We start from the raw sequence: 17,923 nt of genomic DNA, 5'->3' as shown, positions 1-17,923 counted from the left end.
ATGAAAGACAAAAATTTTTGCTTTCAAAATGTATCATACTCTTGTAATGGAAAAAATGATTTGGCAGGTTAAGGTTAGGTTTCTATCATTCTATTTTCTATTTAACACCATTAGCCAAAATATTGCACTGCGTTAAGGGAGTTGTTATTTCAATGGCAACGAAATACAAATTTTAATACTAGTAAGTTCTAGGTCTCTCAGACAATAGTGAATCAAGAGCTTATGCAGTTTAAGGAAATTTTATGGATTTCCATCCCTCAATCCCGACAGCTGGAGTGTGCACATCCAATCCGAATACCTTGTTAGGCATACAGGACTCTACTTTCCGACACTGCATATATTCTGGCTTCTGGTCAAGTACCCATCCCTAGTCCACATGCTCTAGAAAAACACAGGAACCAGTTTCAGGACATGGTTACCCACCTAGTACCCTACGCTCCACCCCGAGACTACCCTCCTCCCGCTCTAGCCCAGCCCAGCGAGGTCGGCCCAGCCAAGCGGAGCCGAACACTGCCTGCTACAGTCCGGCTCCGGCTCTCGGAACTTCCCCCGCCCACTCCGTCCACGTGGCAGGACCCCGCCCCCTCACCGGCGCTGCACCAATCAGCAGCCCCCTTAACCAGGCCAACGCTCCGCTTTCAAAAAGTCAGCTTACTCCTCCCACCTCAGTCCCGCCCCTTTCCTACCTCTCCGCCCCGCTGGCCCCTCCCACCTCCCCAAATCCCCGTTCCCTTCCTCCTCTCCCGTTGCCCGCTCCCTCCCTCAGGCTTCGCCCCGCCCCACCCGGGAAAGCGCGCTCGCTCTCTTCTCGCGAGATTTGAGCGTCCCCCTCCTCCTGCCGCGGCCGCCCGCCTCTCCCTCCGGTCCTCCCACCGCCCCTCCGCCCAATCTCTCTACTCTCAGGCTCTCCTCCCCACCTCCTCCCCGCCTCCAGCCTTTGGGCCGGATCTCGTCTCGCTGAGGCGGAGGAGGAAGAGAAGGAGGAGGAGGAGGACGTTCGACCTGCGCAGTGAGATGTTTGTACGTCGCCGCCGCCGCCGCCATCGCGGAGGAGCGCGATAAAGGGAGCCGAGCCGGGCGTGAGGGTGGACCCCGCGGAGCCGCCGCGCCAGCGCAGTCCCCCAGCCGAACCCGAGCCGCCGGAGACCGAGCCGCTGCTGCGGCCGCCCAGGAGCCGGCCAGCTCCCCAGCCCAGGCCGGGGGCCGCGCCGCCGCCTCCCCCAGCGTCTCCCCTCGCCTGCCTGCCCGCCTTAAATGTGACACCGGCGCCTCGGAGTGCGACCCGAAACCGCCACCGGGGAGGGGACGAGCACCATGTTGAATCTAAGCAAAGGCACGGGGAGCCGGAAGGACACCAAGATGCGGATCCGGGCCTTTCCGGTGAGTCTCTTCTCGGCGCCTGGGACCCCGGGTCGGGGGACCCGGCCGACAGATGAACGCGAGGCCTGGGCTGACCCCCCCCACCCCCACCAAACAGACCCCAGGCCCGGCCTCCCATCCCCCACGCCGCCGGTCGCGGGGCGCGAGCTTTCCCGGCAACCGGGCGGCGCGGGACCCCGGCGCGGCCGCCCTCCCGGGCCGTTCCCCGCGCCCCCGGCGTCCGAGGCCGGCGCCGCGCCCCCCACCCAGAGCTGCGCCTTCGGTCGCCCCGCGGGCGTCGGCTGCGGCCGGGGCCCCTCAGCCGGTCCCGGCACCTCGCCGCGCTCCTGGGGTGTAGGCCCAACCCCTTGCACCCCGCTCCTCGCTCCTGCTCGGTCCCCGGGGCTCCCAGCCCTGCGAGGACGGGGACCGTCTACGTTCTCCCGGTGTGGGGTGTGTGTGTAACTTTTCACGTGAGGTTTCGCAGCAGTTGAAAAAAATCACCGTGCCTAAAGGATGGCCTGCCAAAGGATGCCGGGGACGGACCTCTCCCGCTCTTCCCCTCCGCGGGAAGAGCTCTGCCGTCCACCTACCCTCGACGCGGTGACAGAAGTTCCGCGCAGTGCTCTGTATTAATACACCAACAACGCCGGTGTGTTTACAGAATCTTTCATCCGCAACCTTCCAGTGCACTTTACAACCTCCTGTGCAGGAATGGCCTAGCCACTCAAGAGAAAACGAATGGGTCGGTTGGTTCTTCATTTCCTAGCCATAGAAGCCCAAAAGAAGAAGTAATCACCACCGTGAGTTGCTTTACTCTAGGTTTTAGTGACAGCAAAAGTATTTTTGTTTAGAAACTTTTTTGGCCTTAAATTAAGTCATACCCCTTTGGTGTTAAGTATTATAGGGAATAACTTTGGATGTCAAATCTGAATCAGATAGCCCATGGCAAGCAATTAGAGTGTAGTCTTGGGACAGAAACTGGGCATACTTGCTCATGTCGCTTGTGTAACAGGTAGACGTCTAGGTGGACAGACTAGCAATTGAATAGAAGATTTTAAACCGGGACAACTAGAGAAGAAGCTGTGGTTTCCTGTCTTAGAATCACAAGCACGTTATATTGTGTGGTGGGGGGCGGTGAAGAGAGGGTTTGTATTCACTTCTTAAAGCATGCTTTTTCTAAAGTGTAGTTTTCACTTCAGAGGAAAGATTAATGTAATTGTCTTAGTTGAGTAAGAAACCGACCTAGAGAACTTGAGGACCTCCTTGGATTCTGAAAATTTAGAAGGAAAAAATAGACCTGATGCAGAATTCCCAGATGGTAATAAGAAAAATGTTAATGCCTATGTGAAGACTCTTCAGACTTTATGTGAATAAAGGTAGGATATAATCAGGAGAATTAGATGTTTTAATGCACATTAAAGGGATTTTGAATATCTGAAGTTTTTTCCCTAAGTAATCGTGAGAAAGTACAAAGAAAGTAACAAATGTTGACAGAAGAGCTCTAATCAAGCTCACTTGCACGTTTTCCTTTATAATGATAAACAGTGAACTGGGTTTATGAATTTGTGAGTAGTGATAGTTTTCTTACTGAATCAGTTCCTACTAAATGAGCAGAATCTAGAATTATTCAGAATTTCAAATAATTTTATAAATTTTAAAGAAAAGTTTGCTGTTCTTGAAGTCTTGTCTTTTTCTAATACAAAATTATTGTTAAAAGGTGGAATAGCTCACATTTGACATCAACTCACTGTTGTGGATATTCTGATTAATCAGCTCTACCTTTATCTATGTGTAATCAACTCTCTGATCTCTTGTTGTGCCTGTCCCTACCTGTTCTTCCACTCCTTCATTCATTTAGGAAATACTGAGAGGACTGTGTGCCAGGTACTGTGTTATGCCCGATGTCCGAATCCCCGACTGGGAAGAGAGAAGGCTTTCAAGACAATGCAGTTCGCAAAAAGGGAAGTTTATTGCTGACTGGAGTCAGGGCTCCTGCCGCATAGTGGCGCGGAGTCAGAGAGCCCTGAGCCCACGCTGTTATCCAAATTTATAGGGTGTGCATAAGCAGTTGGTAGATGGCTTAAACGGATTGGTACATGTTTGCAAAGCAATCTTATTGGCCCAAACCTTGGCGTGCTTTTTTTCAAACTTGGGCGTTCACGGGCTTTTCAGCTTTCCCCTGATAGGTTCCCTCTTTCTTACTAGGCGCATGTTGATTGGCTGGCTCCAGGTGGCCTGATAATCTTGTTACCCCGGAAAACCAGGCCTACTCCTAATCTAGGCTGCCTGTCATGGCGTTAGCCCTGGCAGCCTTACACTGTTCTGGGGTCTTGGGATGTATCAGTACAGCTTCAGAGACCAGTATCCCTCCTTTCTGAATCTTGTATTGTTGGGAAGAAGCTGTGGGAGAGAATTTTGTTCTTGTTTTAGCTGAAGAGTATCAGAGTATGTGACAGGTTACCACACAGCACTGAAACTGACTTTTTTTTTCAGGAGTATTATGGTCATGAGCTAATTGAGGCCTTTTCTTATCTGTAACTTGTTGCCCTCTTAAGTTTCTCTAAAATCCTTAAATGAAGTTTGCAAGTGGCTAGTGTTTGATATTCAGTACTTAGTTTCTGCTAATATTTAAAAGTGTCTAACAGTTATAAATTTTCTCATGGGTATTAACATCACTCATAAGTAGTTCTTACTGAAAAGAACCATTGAATTTTTTAATATATACATTTAAAAATCACACTTCTTTGAACTTTCATAAGGATGGCTACATAAAACCTCAGTGGTGTGATATTTCACTGATTTATTTGGTAAATAAACACTTAGAGAATTTCAGAATTTTTTTTTCCTTCCAGGTTAGTAGTCATTTACACAACTGTAGTCTGCATGGATTGCAAGTCAGAAGTAATAAATGCATCTTATTCCATAAAGAAAATACTTTTTGTGTATTCATGTGTGCACACCTAAAACTACTGTATTTTACCATTTGAGATAAACAACTACTCTAAGGGAAATTGTAGTGTAAGCAGAGGCTTCAAATACTCCTTTCAGAGTGTGTTTTATAAAGCTGATGTGTGAAAAAGTATAAAAACATGTTTGAAGATTGTTTTGTTATCTTTACAAATTAGTAAGTGATGGTACAGGATATTTTGTAAATGTGTAAACCTACAACAGTTGCAGTCTCATCAGTAAAATCAGGTTCTGAGAAGTTGGTTCTTTTTAAGACGGAAAACAATGAAGGACTTTCTGTATGTAACAGATTGACGATGGAGGAAATATTTCAGTTTGTAAACTTTGCTGCAGTGGATAAAATATATAGCATCTCATATCTTTTGGGGTTTTTTGGTACCCAAAGTGACAGCAAGGGACACAAAACTTTTTAAAGAAAGGAAGCTGTAGTTGTGAAACTCCTGGAAACTCTGTGGCTTTGCACCCAAGAACGCTGTCCCAAGAAGTTCCTGCCCTTATTTCCTTGCTGTTGCCATGTGTCTCACTCCTGCGCTTTTGTTTCACTCTGTAGGATTAGTTGCTGTCAGGTGAACTTTTTGTTCTTATCTTTGTAATAGTCATTCCTCACTGTCCGTACTGTAGTTGGGTGGTTTGTCCACATGGGCTTGAAAAGCTTGGTTGTATTGGAGGGGACATGGTTGAATGGGAATACTGGTCTCTCCTCTGATTTGCCTTTTTTGACTTAGACCTCAGAGTTTCGGAGACACGTGGTGAAAGTGATTATCATTAGAATGTGATCTGAAAATGGTTTCCCTTATTGGTTGATAGAAGCATCCTCAGTCATGATAAGGAATCTCTGGCTGTGATGTGCATGCAATAATTCCACCTGTGTGGTATGGACAATTAATGGTAGAGAAGTTATTGTTAGATGGAACCCACAGAATGACTGATACTCATTTGTTATGTTCTTAAATACTTAAGAGCACAAGAATTTAAGGACAAGAGGGAAAGTTAATGTTTTTGTTTCTCTTAGCTGTAGTGACATTTGTTAGATTTAAGGGAACAGCTTTGATGTTCAAAATAGGTTTCTCTTATTTAGAATAAGTAGCTGTTGCCTAAACTACCTGGACTGTACATACAGAAAGATTGAATGAGTTGTGCCAATCACACAGGGTGTGGAATTAACCTTTAAGTTTGGTTTGGTTTTTATTCTTTAATATTTTCTTACAGGGATGTTATGGAGATCTAGCATTCATTTAAGTATTGCTTTCACTTAGACTGACTTTTTTTCTATTTAATGGTTTTAGGCAGCTAAAACAGCTGGTTTTAGCCAGCTGTGTTATAGTTAGTACCTCACAGGCTTTAGAAGCTTAAAAATAAAAAGATACAGTAGTTATAAAGTGTCTTAGAAAGCAGTTCTGAGGGGCCAAGAAAATTATTGCTACCAAATTATTAGTGCTAAAGTTATCAAATTTGAAACAGTTTTAATAGTATAGAATATAATGTGAGAATTTGACTTGTTAAATAATGCAGTAGTCACAGGGCAAGTTCGTTGAAACAAAGTAGAGAAAGTTTCATTCATTAAATGTAGCTAGGTAATAACAGTGTCTTCTCTGTTGCAACAAGATTATATAATTAAGGCTAGAGAAAATAGTGTGTCTTCCCTTTGTGATATAAATTGGGAGACCTCAGAGATAATTTTTGCTGTTATTTGAAAAAAATTATCTGTTAATCTTAACAGCAAAAAAAATTTTGCTGTTAATCTTGGTGTTAGCAGTTTTGCTAGAGTTGTATAAAAAATTATTGGACAATTTGTAGCTTTAAATAACGGAACTTTCATAATAGTTCTTGTTTATCATTATAAAGTCAACAAAAAAGGTGCCACTAGTAAGAAATCGCTGAGCTAAAACATGAATTACAGTTAATGTGTCTATAAGTATATTGTGAAAATTATTCATTTGTAGTCTAGCAAAGCTATGAATTCATTTTAGTAGCTTTTCTAGTTATAAAAGTGATGCATATTCATGATAGAAAACTTAATAAGTGTCTGAACATCTAAGTAAGCTAATAAATAATCACCTGTAACCCTGCCACTTGGAAGTAAGCTGTATTAACATTTTGATGTGTTTCCTTATGATCTTACATATATGTGTAAGCACACAGTAAATTTGAGGTACCATCTTTTTATTTACTGCTTTTTAAAAAATACAGTATCTTACTATACATTTATTTCCATGTTAAATATATCAAAAACATGATTTTGAATCACTACCTAATACTCTGCAGTATTTTGACTTATCCATTTCCTTGCTGACGGGTGTGATTGATGCCAGTGAATACGTGCTTTCTGTATTACAAAGAATGCAACTGTGGTTATTTAGGAGCTTCCCTGGTGGCTCAGACAGTGAAGAATCTGCCTGCAATGCAGGAGACCTGGGTTGAATCCCTGGATAGGGAAGATCCCTGGAGAAGGGAATGGTTTTCTACTGCAGTATTCCTAGTCTGGAGAATTGCATGCACAAAGGAGCCTGGCAGGTTATACAGTCCATGGGGTTGCAAAGAGTTGGACGTGACTGAGGGACTAAATAGTTCCACTTTTTCACTTATGATTATGGAATTACTGGACTCAACATAACTAATACATTGACCAACCACTTTGACCTCTAGAAAGGTAGGAATAATAATAGTTGCACTTGCTGAATGCTTATAATGTGCCACACGCTGCTGTCTGTGCTTTGCATGTGTAAACTAATTTAATTTGCATAACTCTAGGATTCTGTTATCTTTTTTACAAAAGAAGTCTTGAGACATTAAGATTTGCTTAAGGTCACTTTGCTTGGAAGTAGCAGAACCTAAGGTTCTTTTTAACCTAGGCATTCTGACTCTAAAGTGAATGCTTTAGGAATTAATTACATCTCAAGGTTGTATCAGTTTTACTTCTACTGTATCACAGTGTCTTAGATATCTTTAATTTCATAGGTGAAAAAATAGTACTTGAATGTTTTAATGTGTATTTCTTCGCCTACTTATAAGAGTAAAACTATGGATAGTCTGTAGGGAATTTTCATTTAGTTTTACATTAGAGTATTCAGCATAGGTTTTAGAAACCTGACTAAAAAGTAAAGAGACTAGAGAGCATAATAGTTAAGAGTGTGGGCTCATACACTATCAGAGTTTGAATGTCAGCTCTACCTCTTTCTAGTTGTGTTATCTTTAACAAGTTACTTCACCACTTCTAACCTCAGTTTTCTCCTCTGTAAAATGAGATTGTAGGACCTGTCTTACATGGCCGTTGTGAGATAGAGAGTCAAGCATTAGAACAGGATCTAACAAACAGTGAGCAATTGTTGTACCAATATTTAGTCATGATTCTGCCACAATTTTGGAGAAGGGAATGGCACCCCACTTCGGTATTCTTACCTGGAAAATTCCATGCAAAATTCCACAGAGGAGCCTGGTGGGCTTACAGTTCATGGGATCGCCAGGGTTGGACACAACTAAGTGACTGAGCACACATGTCACAATTTATATGTTAAAATTGAAGGTTATTTTTGCACGTAATTTTATTTACTATACAGTTATTTTTTAAGAAGCTTACAGATTCAATTTGTGGACCACGTTAAGAAATCAGTCTCAAAGTAAATATGGGTTTGGCACTGCTGGGGTGTTTCAAAAGAATGCCACTGGCTCTTGCCGGGTAGGGGTAGATTCAAAAGAGAAAATACAGTAGTGATAGTTACTTAGTCATTGGAGTAAGTGTATAACCTTTCTGGGATAACTTTATTGAAGGAGTAAATACTCACTTCTAATATGTACATTAAAGTAAGTGTTAGTCGCTCAGTCATGTCTCAACTCTTTGCGGCCCCTTTGACTGTAGCCCGCCAGGCTCCTCTGTCCGTGGGATTCTCCAGGCAAGCGGGCTGCCATATCCTACTCCAGATAAGTACATTAAGTGTTTATCTAAAAGTACATTTTGTTTTTATTTCCTTCCTTCCTTTTCTTCCGCCCTCTTTTTTTTTTGTTTGTTTTTTGGTTTCACTCATGAACTAGGTTGTGGTCCCTGCCTGAAGTTTATACCAGGTCCCCTTTTCAATCCTGAAGTATTAGACACAGTGTGGATGAGTAGTGAATGATTGATTAAATGAGCAACTAGTCCTTGAAGCCAAACCACGGTGATCGATGACTTAGCTAAGTCGATTCTGGGAGTATTCCAAAATATTTGAACTCTTGCAGCTGTAAGTGAAGCCTTAATTTGTAGGTCATTAATGATCGTGTGGCAGTTTTCCTTAAAGGTTAGTTAGGCTAGTCTCCTAAAAACAATGACTTGAAAGTAAAGATGTAGGTGTGTGTTGGCAGTTACTTTGGATTGCATGTCAGAAGACCTACTTGCTAGTCTAGTCTTTTCTGTTTACTAGCTTTCTCTACATTTCACTCGCTCCACTGTGACGCCTTCCTCCCAGCCAGTTAACCATACCTGGCAAGGCCCTTCTTTCACGGCAGATTGACTACCATCTGTCACCTCTACCCGTTCTGGGAATTTGTCACCCTCTTTTCATCTGAAATTTACCTTTGACCTGAGGATACAGGCTTATCTTCTTGAATTGAGGTGTCCTATTCCCTTGTAGCTCTGTTGGGAAGGAATCTGCCTGCAATGCAGGAGACCCGGGTTCGATTCCTGAGTCGGGAAGATCCCATGGAGAAGGAAATGGCAAACCACTCCAGTATTCTTGCCTGGAAAATCTCATGGACAGAGGAACCTGGCAGTCCATGGGGTCACAAGAGTCGGACATGACTTAGCGACTACACCACCACCATTTCCTTATGGTCCATGAATCTTTGGGCCCAGATGCTAATGATTGCCGCATCTATCACTCTTGTGGCTTGGGCCCTTCTGTACTGTTCTTTGAGTGATTCCTTTGACTGTCTCCTAACTTCTTACACATGTTCCCTCAGTCATTGAAGACTTGCATGCATTCTTCACAGATATTCTCTCTAGTTTAAATTGTAACTTTATCCAGTGCGTGTGGGCAGACCTTCATTTATTCATTTTAATGTATGTTTATTATGTGTTCCTACTGGCACTAAATAGTAATGGGGATAGATCTGGCCTCGTCTCTATTACTGTGGTCTTCACTCTCTGTCTTGAAACTTGTTTTCCAGCTACTTTAGAAATGTTAAAACTTCATACCACATTCTGTTCTAGTCCCTTCATTTATTAGATGTAAGACTTAAGCGAACCACTTAACCTCTGCCTGTTTTCTCTTTTGTAAAAGAGAAGAAAACAACAGTACCTACCTCATAAGGTGGTTGTAAGGATAGAGTCGATAACATGTAAAGTTCTTACAAGTGTCACATAATAAACACTATAAATAAATGCAACCTGTTATTATTGAATTATTCTATCCTACGTGTTGCTTGTTTTCTTCTCACATTAAATGTGCTCTGGGATCTCAAGAAGACCCAGACTTCATTCTCCCAGGCTCTGGGGCCTGTTACCAGTTGCCACTTTTCCTGTTGTCTCCCAGGCCAAGGTCGGAAATACAAGCAAAAAGCATCTTGAACCATTCCATTCATCTGTCTTCACTGCTCATATTTTTTAAGACTATGGGGCACTCCTGGAGAAAATTCCGAGATTGTGGTCTCTAACCTTGCTGGACTTTCAGTGCCTCTGGGCAATTTGTTGTGTCCCTGTAAGCTCCGGCTCACTTTTTGCTGCTTGAACTATTTCTGTCGTCGTCCTCAAGCTCTTTATTGAGAATTCTCTTATCTCTCTTCTTCAGGAAACTTAACTACCAACGTTATCTTGTGTAAGTACATTTAGCTTTGATCTTTTTCAGTTTCATTCATTAACCTGTATCTTTACTTATTGTCAGCTCCTTCCCTTGGGACTCAGAGAAGTAAGATGTTCCTTTTTCTGTCTTCTCTACCATGGTAACTACCATCCCATCTCCTTTGATAGCCCCATCTTCAGAGAATAGTCAGTATCTCCTTTATTAGAATATGATTTTCTTTAGAGAAGGCAGCAGGTCTCTTGGTATTGATCTTTGTCAGTGCTTTGCAGTAGCATCCAACAATGTTGAGTGAATGAGCTGACAGACTCTTTATAGTTTGTTTTCTCATCCTTTAGATGGGCACTATAGCAATCTTTCTCACAGATTAACTGTGAGGAATAAAAGAAATATTAGAAAGTGCTTGCTAATAAACAGTAAGATCACTGAGGCTGCTAAAATCATTTTCTAATCATAAAGTTAGTATTTCCAAGCATAAACGTAGTGTGTTCATGTAGAACAGGTATTGTCAAACTCTTATAGGGTCTCTGTGCTTAGTCGCTCAGTCATGTCCAACTCTGCGACCCCATGGACAGTAGCCCGCCAGGCTCCTCTGTCCATGGGGATTCTCCAGGCAAGGAGACTGGAGTGGATTGCCATTCCCTTCTCCAGGGGATCTTCCCTGCTGAGGGATCAAACCCAGGTCTCCTGCATTGCAGGCTGATTCTTTACCATCCGAGCCACCTGGGAAGCCTAAGAGTGGTGGAGTAGGTATCTTCAGAAATCTCCCTCTCTAGCCATTTAGAGCCATTTTTATATTGTTCTTTGTATAGAAGATTTCATTTTAAAAAGTTCTGTTGCTTTAAAATCAGTGAACAATCCAGCATTTTTAAAGTTGAGAGTCCTACTTTCCCAAGTTGATGCCATTAATGAGAAATTGAGAACAGATTCTGAAGTTGCTTTAACCACTAATCCAGAGCCTTTTGCTACAAGAAAACATTCCTTCTTTCTGTTTTTAAAGTTGAAAATGTAACTAAAATTTCTTAATTTGACTTCCATTTATTTAAGTGAACTTTGGGTAGGGTATGGACCTGAGTTTGCTCTTTAGATGAGAAAGGTTCTGGCTAAGCAAATGAATAAAGACTTCAAAGAGATACCTTTTACCTAGTTTAAGAAAATACAAGATTCCTTAGAGATGCTCTTCTGTTAAAGCAAGCCATCATTTCTAAGAGGAATGCTTTAACATACTGATTGCAAGTCATTCTTATCTAAAGCAGCTCTTAACTGAGCAATACTTAGCAAGTCTTCTCTTCTCCCCATCCTCTTGAAAGTAATAATGAAAAACTCTTCCCCCTTTCCTTTTCAATTTAATAGTATGAGAAGTTGATTTATGAGGTTAATAACTGCATCATGTTGAATGTCTACTTTGTGCTTGGCTCTGATTTAGGCTCTGTGAACTATAATTATCTCAAATTTTCACAACAGTCTTTAGATGTTACTTCTGAGGGACTGATGTTGAAGCTGAAACTCCAGTACTTTGGCCACCTGATGTGAAGAGCTGACTCATTTGAAAAGACCCTGATACTGGGAAGGATTGAGGGCAGGAGGAGGAGGGGACGACAGAGGATGAGATGGTTGGATGGCATCACCAACTCAATGGATGTGAGTTTGGGTGAACTCCGGGAGTTGGTGATGTACAGGGAGGCCTGATGTGCTGCGGTCCATGGGGTCGCAAAGAGTCTGACCTGACTGAGCAACTGAACTGAACTGTTTTAAATCTGTCCTGTGGCTCAGAGTGAAGTGAAAGTCACTCCACTGTGTCTGACTCTTTGCGACCCCATGGACTGTAGCCCACCAGGCTTCTCTGTCCATGGGATTCTTCAGGCAAGAATACTGGACTGGGTTGCCATTTCTAGTAAAGTAATGTGTATTGCATATACACCTACGGAAGGGCAGAGCTGGGATTCAGATCCCAGGTGTATCTGACTCAGAAATTCATGTTCTTTCCATTACATCACACTGCCTTAATTATATTCAGTCAAAAACTTGCTAGATTCTGAAGAAGGAAATGGCAGCCCACTCCAGTATGCTTGCCTGGTAAATCCCATGGACAGAGGAACCTGGCGGGCTACACTCCATGGGGTCGCATGGAGTCAGAACACAACTTAGCGACTAAACTGCCTTGCAAAATATAATAAAAGTACTGGTTTAAAAACAGAATTTACTAGTTTCTGAAATATTTACTTTCCTAATAGAAATATATTGGGAAGTTAATTCTAAGCTTGCCCTTTAAATGATTACCCAGGGGTGGATCCACGGCCCCTGAAACTTATACACGTCAGTGCTCTCTTTATAAAAAGAACTTAAAATTAGTTTTCAAGTCTTGGAAGGAGCTTCTGCAAGTTTAAACCTCAAAGTGTGTGTACCTCTCGCGTGCAAGTTATAAGAACTTTAACTCAATGAAATCCTATGTTGTTCAGTAAAATTTGACTATATATATTGCTTAAGGGGGTCCTAGTGTGTATTGACTTTAATAAAGTGGTCAAAATCATAGCCTATAAGAAAGATACATTAGTTAATGTATTTCTAAGTTAACACTTTGCTTTTTAAGTTGAAGGTTCATAGAAGATTCATAGTACACATTTTTAAACTTTTTTCATTTATTAGAAATTTATCTTGTTAAATATTTTAAAAAAGTGATTCCTTGAAGTTAGTGTGTTTAAATACTTTTATATATAATTTTTTGTGTCTCAGAATATACTAAGAAGTGTAGGTTAAACAGTGTATGAATCTTGGAGTACAAGGATCGGATACTTTAAAATAGTTTGCTTTTCTTCATGGTATATGCAAATGAGATATGAAAGAAGTGTATTATTTTGATGAGCGTTGTTCAGTCACTAAGTCATGTCCACCTCTTTGTAGAGGACATGGTTTCCCTGTCCTTCGCTATTTCTCAGAGTTTGCTCAAACTCATATCCATTGTGTGGGTGATGCTATTCAACCATCTCATCCTTTGTTGCCTCTTCTCCTTCCCTCAGTCTTTTCCAGAATCAAGGTCTTTTCCAATGAGCTGCCTCTTGGCATCCAGTGGCCACAGTATTGGAGCTTCAGCCTCAGTCCTTCCAGTGACTATTCAGGACTGATTTCCTTTAGGTTTGACAGCTTCAGGAGACTCTCAAGGGTTGTCTTCAGCACCACCATTTGAAAACATCAATTCTTGGACTCTCAGTCTTCTTTATGGTCCAGCTCTCACATCCATGAATGACTTCTGGAGAAACCACAGCTTTGACTCGATGAACCTCTGTCAGCAAAGAGATGTCTGCTTTTTTTTTAGTATGTGTCGTTTGTCATAGCTTTTCTTCCCAGGAGCAAGCGTCTTTTAATTTTATGGCTGCAGTCACTGTCTGTGGTGATTTTGGAGCCCAAGAAAATGAAATCCGTCATTGTTTCCACTTTTTGCCCATCTGTTTGCCTTGAAGTGATGGGACTGGATGCCATGATCTTAGTTTTTTGAATGTTAAATTTTAAGCCAGCCTTTTCACTCTTTGACCCTCATCAAGAGACTCTTTAGTTCCTCTTCAGTTTCTGCCATTAGAATGGTATTATCTGCATATCTGAGGTTGTTGAGATTTCTCCTGGCAATCTTGATTCCAGTTTGGGATTCATCCAGTCCAGCATTTCACATGGTGTACTCTGCAGATAAATAAGCAACGTGACGGTATACAGCCTTGATGTACTCCTTTTCCAATTTTGAACTAGTCCATTGTTCCATGATCGGTTCTAATTGTGGCTTCTTGACCAGGTTTCTCAGGAGGCAGGTTAGGTGGTCTGATAGTCCCATCTCTTGAAGAATTTTTAAGTTTGTTGTCATCTTGGTTCATGCTGTTGAAGCCTAGCTTGAAGGATTTTAAGCATTACCTTGCTATCATGTGAAATGAGAGTTTGAACATTTTTTGGAATTGGCCTTTCTTTGGGATTGGAATGAAAACTGACCTTTTCCAGTCCTGTGGCCACTGCTGAGTTTTCCATATTTGCTGGCATATTGAGTGCAGCAGCGCTTTAACAGCAGCATCTTTTAGGATTTGAAATAGCTCAACTGGAATTCCATCACCTCCACTAGCTTTGTTTGTAGTAATGCTTCCTAAGACCCTTTTGACTTCACGTTCCAAGATGTCTGGCTCTCGTGCATGACGGCACCATTGTGGTTATCCGAGTCCTTAAGACCTTTTTTGTACAGGTCCTCTGAGTATTCTTGCCACCTCTTGGAAGCAGATCTCTTCTGCCTCTGTTAGATCCTTGCCGTTTCTGTCCTTTATTGTGCCTGTGTTTGTATAAAATATTCCCTTGATATCTCCAGGTTTCTTGAAAAAATCTCTAGTAATGTATTTGCTCCTGTTTGTTTTCATATTTTAATTGTTAAAAGCTAAAAAGACTAGAGAGAATCTGTTCTAAATCTTATGTAATAGACGGGGAAGCGGAGAACTGGAGAGGATTTACCCAGAGGATTCTCATGACTTGAATTTACGGAAGAACCATGACTTAAAAGCCTGGTTTCTGGTTAAAAACTCTTTTCTCTAGGCCAAACTAAAGAAAAGCATATAGCCTTGGTAATTTGGTGTTAATATTAGCCTATGAATTATTAATTGATTTTGTAGTATCAGACACTCAGGTGATTTGAGTTAACATGGTTTAACAGAAGGTTCCTTAGCTCAGCACACATGGATTCCTTCATTGCTTTAACTAACTGAATAATTTTGGATAAACTCTCTAGCTTCAGTTTCTTCGTTTGTAAAATTAAGAGGTTTTAAATTGGGGTTTCCTTAGGCTCATTTCTGTTCTTAAAATTTCAGTCTAGAAACTGAATGCTGGTGTGTTCTCCTGTGCCTTAGAACATTCTGTGATGTTGCAAATGTCACCTGTCTTTTCAGCTTTAGAATTTCTTTAGAATAAGAATGGTATGTTTCAGTGATGATGATTAAATGATTAGATGATGATTAAATGCTAATACGAAGGAGCGGATAAGTTGATTATGTTCTTACATACTTCTTTTTGTGTAAGTTGGTAGTTTTAGAGCAATTTTGAGATGTGTTGTCAGATTTTTGTATTAATTTTATGAGCTAGGCCTTTTGCTGCATTATCACATTTGGTTTATAGTTAGAGTCATTCAAAGACAAAACTAAGCAACTGTGGCAGCTTATACTGTTATACTCCCCCCACCCCCCCTTTGGATTATGTGTAGCTTATTCTGGTGTAAACTAATTTATTTAATTAAATTTAATTAATTTATTTAATTTAATGGTGTAAACAGTTTATACAGCTGTACACATTATTTCCCAACCCAGGGAACGAACCCAGGTCTCCGGCATTGCAGGTGGATTCTTCACCAGCTGAGCCACAAAGGGAAGCCCACACATTATCATAGTTTTAGAAAAACTGGGTTTACCCACATAGAGATGAAGCTACAGAGAAGAAAGGATTGTCATTTTTTAATTGAAAGTCATAGTTTTAGATTGTAGGATAGAAATATGAAACTCAGACATGCATTTAGACATGAAGTATTTCTGTCTGAAGCATTGCTATTACTACTTTGGGATTCCATCCAAAATATATGATTCTTGCTTTTCTATTATTTTTGTTTTCCAGGTAGATGTTTAAAGAGTTGGTTTATACTCATGACCTCTTATTGTTAATGTTTGGGATTTAATGGTATATTAAGAAAATAGGAAATGTTTTTATTTTAAATTGTTGATCTTATAGGTGTAATAACTAATTTTCTCAACAAGGAGAGTCTTTGAAGAGTTCCAGTGAATATAAATGTTGTATTCTCTGGATAAAAGGTGTTTGAGGATGCCGAGTAACATGTCTTTATCAGAGAAGTAGCACCAATAGGATAGTGATAGCCTTCTTGACTCAATGAAAATATGTAACAATTGCATCTTACTTGTTGTGGTCCTTATCAGACTATGAAATGTTATACATTTTTTCACGTAAAATCACTCACAGAGATAACAGTTGAAAGAATATTGTTCATACTTGTTGTCAGTTGTGACTTGACTTTACAGGCTAATCTGAAAACTTAACCTACATTTTTGAAAGAAATTATTTCAAAATTTTAAATTGATTTTTGAACAGCACTCATGTCGAGAACTGAAATGCGGATTATAATAATTGAACCTTCTGTTGGTGATTTAGCTTTCTCTTTATAAATGTTACTGTTGTGTAATTTAGTGATGTTAGATGCCAGTTGAGTGTAGATCAGACTTAATTTGTAATTTCATAGTATTGTTTCAGGCTACTGTGCTTTTCTTTTGATACTCTTTCTTTCCTTCCTTGACATCAGTCGTTACTTTTGGCAGCACAATTCCAGCACAGAAGGCTGTGTGTTTCTTCTTTGTAGGAAAGAAAGAAATTTATTGAGTAAGGGTTATATGTCAGATGCTTTCACAAACTTTCTTAATTGCTACACAGTATACCATCTTCTCCCATTTCTCTTCTTACAAGCAGATGAGGAAAGTGAAGTTGGAAAGTTTAAATAACTTGCCCAAAGTCTGAGTGTGTCCCACTGCGCTGTTTTCCTCAAAGCTTGGATCTGTGACTATCTTTTTGGTGGTTGAGGATACTTAAAGATTAAGTGATGAGCAAATGGGATTATTGTAGACATCGTAAGTCACTGTGTAGCTGTGGGTCATCAAATAAAATTCATCATTATTACTAACTCTTAACGGGAATGCCTTCACATTATCTAGGCATCATGACATGTATTAAAAAGGATATGGTAAAATAAGAGAACAGACTTGATATTACTTTGAGATGCTTATAATCTGGGAGGGAGTGTCCTTACAGAATTTATGGTTTTAGTTATATTTGTCTAGAATATTGCCATTCCACAGATACTTGTACCAAAGCAACTTTTTTTTTTTTTTTGAAGCTGAAGCTCAAAATTAAGATCAAGCATTTTTCCTTGTTTATTTTTTTCTAGCTGTGTCATTCTGAATTGCCTGGAATTTCGAAGAGGGGAATTCTCACCCTTTTCCCCCCACCCACCCTGTTCTAAATTTCTTGTTGAAAATTACTCACAGGGGACTAAAGACTTCTTGTCCTCTATGTGTAGTGAATGTGAAGAAGACAGTTTTCTTCATTTTAGTTTTAATTGGCTCATGCTGCGGTTCTCCAGCTCTCAGTAATTACAGAACTTTCAAGATGTGTAAGTATATAATAGACTGACATCCTTTTAAGTGTAGCATTTTGAAGGTTATGTTTTTATATCTTTTAATGTAGATGAAAAGACAGATGTTTGTGAAAGAAAAGAGATTGTTAGTGTTATTTTTTCTTATTTATACTTACTAGCAGGGACATTATAATCCTGGATTGGGTATAGGTAAGGGAGTAAAGGTCACTGTTTTTTTTTTTCTCTTTTTATTACTCTTTGAAGGTCACTTAAAAAAAATTAGTTTATTTATGGCCACACGGCATGTGAAATCTTAGTTCCCCAACAAGGGATCGAAGCCATGCCCTGTGCATTGGGAGCTTGAGTCTTAAGCACTGGACAATCAAGGAAGTCCCTTTTTTTTTTTTTTTAATATTTTATTTTATTTGTTTGAAGGTCAGTTTTAAAAAATAGTGTTAATTTGGTTTCTAAGAGGTCTCACTAAACCTTTCTTTTCTTGCTAAATGAATTTATTTTGCTGAACACTGTGTAACTTGAACTTGTTGGGGAAGCGTGCAGTATGTTCCTAAAATTGTGTGTGCTTAATTGTGTCTAACTCTGTGACCCCATGGACTGTAGCCTGTCAGGCTACTCTGTTCATGGCATTCTCCAGGCAGGAATACTGGAGTGGGTTGGACTT

General features: G+C 40.6%; 1 protein-coding gene across 1 annotated transcript in view; it reads left to right on the top strand.

Annotated features, from left to right (window-relative positions):
• Positions 1–411: 411 nt before the first annotated feature.
• The window catches only part of LOC122436394 (formin-like protein 3), a 45,358-nt gene continuing 27,846 nt past the window's right edge, over positions 412–17,923 (top strand). Inside the window, exons 1-3 of the mRNA XM_043460206.1 lie at positions 412–645; positions 767–863; positions 1,015–1,380. Coding sequence (XP_043316141.1) covers positions 412–645; positions 767–863; positions 1,015–1,380 — 697 coding nt within the window. The remainder of the gene's footprint in view (positions 646–766; positions 864–1,014; positions 1,381–17,923) is intronic.

Source organism: Cervus canadensis, chromosome Y (genome assembly GCF_019320065.1).
Source record: "Cervus canadensis isolate Bull #8, Minnesota chromosome Y, ASM1932006v1, whole genome shotgun sequence".
Lineage (NCBI taxonomy): Eukaryota > Metazoa > Chordata > Mammalia > Artiodactyla > Cervidae > Cervus > Cervus canadensis.
The sequence above is the reverse complement of the archived record's forward strand: the minus strand, read 5'-3'. Positions and strand labels throughout refer to the sequence as shown.